The sequence below is a fragment of the Barbus barbus genome (assembly GCF_936440315.1).
Source record: "Barbus barbus genome assembly, chromosome: 32".
Classification (NCBI taxonomy): domain Eukaryota; kingdom Metazoa; phylum Chordata; class Actinopteri; order Cypriniformes; family Cyprinidae; genus Barbus; species Barbus barbus.
In genome coordinates, this window is record NC_136760.1 from 1428861 (window position 1) to 1435274 (window position 6414).

General features: G+C 41.3%; 1 protein-coding gene across 1 annotated transcript; it reads left to right on the forward strand.

The window, feature by feature from the left end:
• The first annotated feature begins 1627 nt into the window (after positions 1-1627).
• LOC306852542 (transcription factor Sox-9-like) lies at positions 1628-6057 on the forward strand. Its single transcript, XM_079389448.1, has 3 exons — positions 1628-2256; positions 2624-2874; positions 3614-6057. Exons 1-3 carry the CDS (start codon positions 1838-1840, stop codon positions 4297-4299), a joined length of 1356 nt encoding a protein of 451 aa, XP_079245574.1. The 5' UTR covers positions 1628-1837; the 3' UTR covers positions 4300-6057.
• The last annotated feature ends 357 nt before the right edge of the window (positions 6058-6414 follow it).

Genomic DNA, 6414 nt, shown 5'->3' on the forward strand with positions numbered 1-6414 from the left:
GAATGTGCTATTGACGAAGGTCCTAAAAGTTCTGTTATGTTTATGCTTGAAGTGAATCATTTAAATAAACACATCCAGTGAAAATAAACGCTGTGTGTCGGAGCGAGGACGAATCAAAACGCTCACAGTTCACGTTCTGTATGTGGAAGCTGAGCCTTAATTAAACTGTGGGGCAGATAGGATTACCGACTGGTTGTGCATTGCAAGAGCTTGACATAATGCAAACAAACAGCTTTACAACATCCAGAAGTCTGCCTTTCTCCCTCGGCCCGAGCACTGATCAGGAGAGAGAATCAGAGATCTGCATGCATACTACAAAACACTCGTCAGTTGCCTTTTATTGAGAGTTTCTTTATTTGTGTAGTTCACGCAAGCATATGCAACTGAAAATTTGCACAAAAATAAATCCTGAAAGATGTCTTCAATCAATCCAAGTGAGTAAAACCATCCGTTTTAACCAATTAGAAATGAGCTACAGGGTGAAATCAGTTTCACACATGAGCACCACAATATGTGCAGGCTAAAAATAAAATAAAATTATAGACAATTAAAACGAGCTTAACAATGTGTATTATACATTCCTATTTTTAATTTAGACTTTTAAGGTGAAATGGAGATGAGGTGGTTCTAAACAAGTCAATTTGATTTCCACAATAAATGCATGGATTAAATAAATTACAAATAAAATACAATGTAAAATGTCTGTTTTCTGTTAGCGTAATGGAAGTTAGGAAGGTTGCACGATCACAGTATACTTAACAAATTTAAACAATTTAGGGATGATCTGTAGATTTCAAGATTACTTTATTTCATAGAGTTCCTATGATATTAATGTATTATTTTCAAAAAGGTTTTGAAAAAAAATAAATTATAGGCCTATTACATAAACAGAATAAACAGTTATATATTGAACAGAATGCATCAACACTCTCCCCCTGAATGATGTGTGAGAGAAAATACAGAGACGTTAGCTGTTTTTAATCAGGAATTCATGACCAATATTTGCATTATTATACACAGACAAACTCTGCAAGTCTGACCAGCACTAATGGACTGGAGCGAACTGAGCACAGAACTCTGTCTCCTCCTATCGGTCAGTTTCACGAAAACACCCAGCGAATCACTCCGACACCATCTCTGGACTGCCCGACTCGATGAATAGATGCAACAATACTTGCAACTTCTCCAAACCTGACGAAAAGAAAGAATTAGTGCGAGTGGAAAGCTTTAAGGCTGAGTCACTGACTGAGTAACACTTCCTCGAGCCAAGCTGTCCAAAATTAGTCACTAAATAAACGAATTAAAGCCAGTGGCTTGAATATTAAGCCCGTTCGATTGTTTGCAAACGCTTGAAGTCTTGCGTGGTGTGTGTGTGTGTGTGGTGTTTTGCACGACCCTAAAGATAAACATTTTAAGGATGCGCACTTGCCTTACGCGTTTTCAGAATACAGCAGTAAGAGATTCCAACAAGCGCTTCTTATGAAAACAGTGCTTTTTGAAGCAGTTTTCTGAAATGTTAAATTGTGAGGGATAATTATTGAGAGGGGTGGGCACGAGCAGGCATCGTTTTCCTTGTCGTCACAGCGCGTCGTCTTTAAAAGCCAGTGCGCGCTCAGCTGACAAACCAAAGTTCGTCCCTCTCTTGGAAATACTACACAGGAGCGCGCAGGGAGCGCTTTGCTTTTGCAAACACCAGCAGAACACCCTCAAACGCTTGCCCTCTGAAAGTGAGCGCCGCGATTCAGTGGATTTGCAGGAACGTAGTTGGGACGTATTTTGGGGAGACGAAACGCTCAGCCGCACCAATTCTCTGAGATCGTCCATCTACAGTCTTCGCATGAATCTACTAGATCCCTACCTGAAAATGACAGAGGAGCAAGAGAAGTGTCTGTCTGATGCCCCAAGTCCGAGCATGTCCGAGGACTCCGCGGGCTCCCCGGGCTCCGGCTCGGGCTCCGACACCGAGAACACCCGCCTCACGGCTCCGGACGCGACGCTCGGCGAGTTCAAGAAGGATGAAGACGACAAGTTCCCGGTGTGCATCCGAGAGGCGGTGTCTCAGGTGTTGAAAGGCTACGACTGGACCCTGGTGCCCATGCCGGTGAGAGTGAACGGCTCGAGCAAAAACAAGCCTCACGTGAAGAGACCGATGAACGCGTTTATGGTGTGGGCGCAAGCGGCGCGCAGGAAGCTCGCGGATCAGTATCCGCACCTCCACAACGCAGAGCTCAGCAAAACTCTGGGCAAACTTTGGAGGTATTTTTTATTTATTTATGTATTAATTTATTTTGTTGCATTAATTAATATGCATAACAGTGCAATTGCATGCAGTATACACAATAGTAACAGTATGCACTGTAAGATTCATTGCTGTGCTCACTGGCAGATTTAAATGTGCAATTAATTACAGTAGTCAACATTTGAAGTGGAACAAAAACGTTTATCAAAGTTGTCCTAAGACAAGAACGGGTATTGTTTTGGTTTTAGGACAACTTTGATGAACGGTTTTGATCCACTTCAAATGTTGACTGTATTTGCATTAATTCATATTCATAATGGTGCATGCAATTGCATGCAGTCCACACACTAGTATAGTAAGATTCATTGCTGTGTTCATTGGCAGATTGCTGAACGAAGGCGAAAAGCGACCCTTCGTGGAGGAGGCTGAGCGCCTCAGGGTTCAGCACAAGAAAGATCACCCCGACTACAAGTATCAGCCCCGGCGGAGGAAGTCGGTGAAGAACGGCCAGAGTGAGTCTGAGGATGGCAGCGAGCAGACTCACATCTCCCCGAACGCCATCTTCAAAGCCCTTCAGCAAGCCGACTCACCCGCGTCCAGCATGGGAGAGGTGCACTCGCCCAGCGAGCACTCAGGTGGGCAAAATCGAGTAGTGCTGTCAAACGATTAATCACGATTAATCGCATCCAAAATAAAAGTTTTTCTTTACATATATATTTGTGACCCTGACACAAAACCAGTCATAAGGGTCAATTAAAAAAAAAAAAAAAATTAAGATTTATACACCATCTGAACTCTGAATAAATAATCTTTCCATTGATGTATGGTTAATCAGGATAGGAGAATATTTGGCCGAGATGCAATTATTTGAAAATCTGGAATCTGAGGGTACAAAAAAATCTACATATTGGGAAAATTGCCTTTAAAGTTTTCCATATGAAGTTCAATGCATATTGCTTATCAAAAATTAAGTTTTCATATATTTACGGTAGGAAATTTACAAAATATCTTCATGGAACATGATGTTTAGTTTATATCCTAATGATTTTTGGCATTTAAAAAAATCTATAATTTTGACACATACAATGTATTGTTGGCTATTGCTACAAATATACCCGTGCTACTTATGACTGCTTTTGCGTTCCAGGGTCACATTTGTGCACTATATATTTAATATATGTCTATATAAACATAATAAACATACACAGTACACACACATATATATTACGTAAACAAAAACCTGTATTTTAGAAGCAATTAATCAGGAGTAATCATTTGACAGTTTATCTCAGTTGTTTTCCTTGGCTCTTGCTGTTGCGTCATCTCTTAACCGGCGCTCTAACTTCTCTCCCCTCCTCCACTGTTTCCAAACAGGCCAGTCCCAAGGGCCGCCCACTCCTCCCACCACTCCGAAAACTGACGCGCAGCCAGGCAAAGTGGATCTGAAGCGAGAGGCCCGTCCGGTTCAGGAAAGCACAGGACGCCCGCTCAACATCGACTTCCGTGACGTGGACATCGGCGAGCTCAGCAGCGACGTCATCGAAACGTTTGACGTCAACGAGTTTGATCAGTACCTGCCGCCGAACGGGCATGCCACCAATGCATCCTACGTAGGCGGCTATGCCACCTGGATGGGGAAGCCTCAAAACGGCAGCCCTCCGACCGCCCAGCTGACTGGAGAACAAGAGCAATCGAGAACGACGCACATCAAAACCGAGCAGCTCAGCCCCAGCCACTACAACGATCAGGGTTCTCCACAGCAAGTCACCTACGGCTCCTTCAACGTCCAGCACCTCCAGCACTACAGCACTTCGTTCCCGTCCATCACCCGGGCGCAGTACGATTACTCCGACCAGCAGGGCGGCGCCAACTCCTATTACACCCACGCTGGAGGTCAGAGCTCCGGCTTGTACTCCACCTTCAGCTACATGAGCTCCAGCCAGAGGCCCATGTACACACCCATCGCTGACTCTGCAGGGGTTCCTTCCATTCCCCAACCCAACCACAGTCCCCAGCATTGGGACCAGCAGCCGGTCTACACACAGCTGTCCAGACCCTGAGCAGATACCGATGGGACTAATTCCTCGTCATTCCCCTGGTGAATAAAAAACAAGTGCACTTCCAATAATGTACTTAAAGTGCTCTATTTATGTGCACTAAATTTGTACTTAATATGCTAAAAATTAGTAGCTCTTAAGATAAACTTAAGGTGTGTACTCAACTGTGCTATTTTGGGACACAATGAATATAAACTAAAATGCACTTTTAACATACTATCTCGGTTTTAAAAAATGTTGCTTGTAGTACACTTGAGGTTCTACAAGTGGTAACTAAATACATTTTTTTTTTAAATATAGAGATAGTATGTTAAAAGTGCATTTAAGTTAATATGCATGGTGTCCAAAAATAGCACAGTTGAGTACACACCTTAAGTTTATCTTAAGAAGTGCTTAAGAATAATTTTTAGTGCGCATATATAGGGCACCTTAAGTATATGAAAGTACACTTTTTTTTTTTTTTTTCACCCGGGATCCACTCTCTTTAAAACACACACTTGAATTGCCCTCACACACACACACACACACACACACACACACGAAACAATGAAATGTAGGAAAGAAAGCTGGACTTCAAGAAAAAAAAAATCGGCTCCCGACGTGCCTTTTAATCGCCTGAAATCGTGATTAGAATATATATATATTTTTAGCCTTGTTTGCAAGAAAAGAAACATTTTTGAGAAATGATTCCTCTGTGAGGACTTATTGATTATTGATACTTTAATATGTACTGTGTATGTTTTCTTAACATGTTCCTTTTTTGTATTTCCGGCCTTCTGTGTTTCTTGTAGAAAAGTCTATTTTTACTAAACCACTCTTGGTAGTCATTCCTTGATTTTCTCCCACCTTTTTTCCATCAGTAACACCGTAGTCGTCGTGTGGTGTGTTTTATGTTTTATAGTTTGACTCTGTGCCCTTTATTTATGTTTCTGTAAAATATCATTCCTATCCAACCGTTTTTACCAGCTCTCATTCACGCTTTTATCCCCAACCAGCATCAGTGCCTGTCAAATGTTGGAAGCGAATTAGCGGGAATAGCTACGTGGCAGCGGCAGCTGAGAATTTACTGGGTGTCTAACAGCATGTGTTGCAGCTCCAGGAAGTGCCCTTTGACCTCTGCTTGTCATTAGCTGCCTGCAGTCCTGCAGGTGTCATTTTACAGCCCCTCCTTTTGTATCCCATCTTAACCCCCTTTAATTTATTTATTAGTATTAATTTTATTTCAAAGAAATTATTTGCATTTTATTCTTTAATACTTTATACGATAAAAATGAATTGTTATTTTGCGCCTCTGAATATGGTGACATATAATCCAACGGGCCATTTAGACAGAGGGCTGGTACTTAATATGGTAAAATTCTGTATTCATCATGTTTATTTATCGTATGTAGATTTTTCTATTTGAAATGTTTATTTGTCCTTATTTCTAACCAGTTGTGTCATGCACAAAATACTGTTGCAGTTTCTAAAATAACTGGAAGAGTAGTCTTTCGTTTGGAAAGTTTTACGATGCTCTAATCTGAAGCTGTAGTTGTTTTTTAGTTAGTTTGCTAGTTAGTTAGCTAGCGTCTTTATTTGCTTATACATTTCCTTTTCCGATTTTGTGCTTTACTCAGTCTCAGCCGTCTCAGAACTGATGTTGGTATCTTTTTTACACAAAGACTGAACAAGTTTCTTGTCTTTAAAAAGTTTAACATTTTACTGCCTTTGAAGAAGCTCATCTTTTGTATTATATTTGCAATAAAAGTGAGAATAAAACGTAAAACAGACACCTACGGCTTGTTATTGTCTCGTAATCTGCGTCCAGTTACGCTTCTACAGTGCGAAGCATGAATATGTATGGTTTGTGTTTAGCCTTAGGGGGTGGAATGTCTTTGGTAATGACGAATGTTAGTTTTCTTACGTAAGCACTGCCTCCCTCTCGCAGATGAAACAGCAGGAGGGCCCTATAGTCAGCACATTATAACACTCGCATTGTTAGTGTGAAAACGGAAAGAAAAACAGCGTTTCGTTTTCCTACGTGGTTTTGTTCCTCTAAACGGTCAGCAAAGGGAAATATTGACAAGCCTGTCATGCCAAAGACATCATGTTCTACTGATTTATTGTCATTTTCAGCTA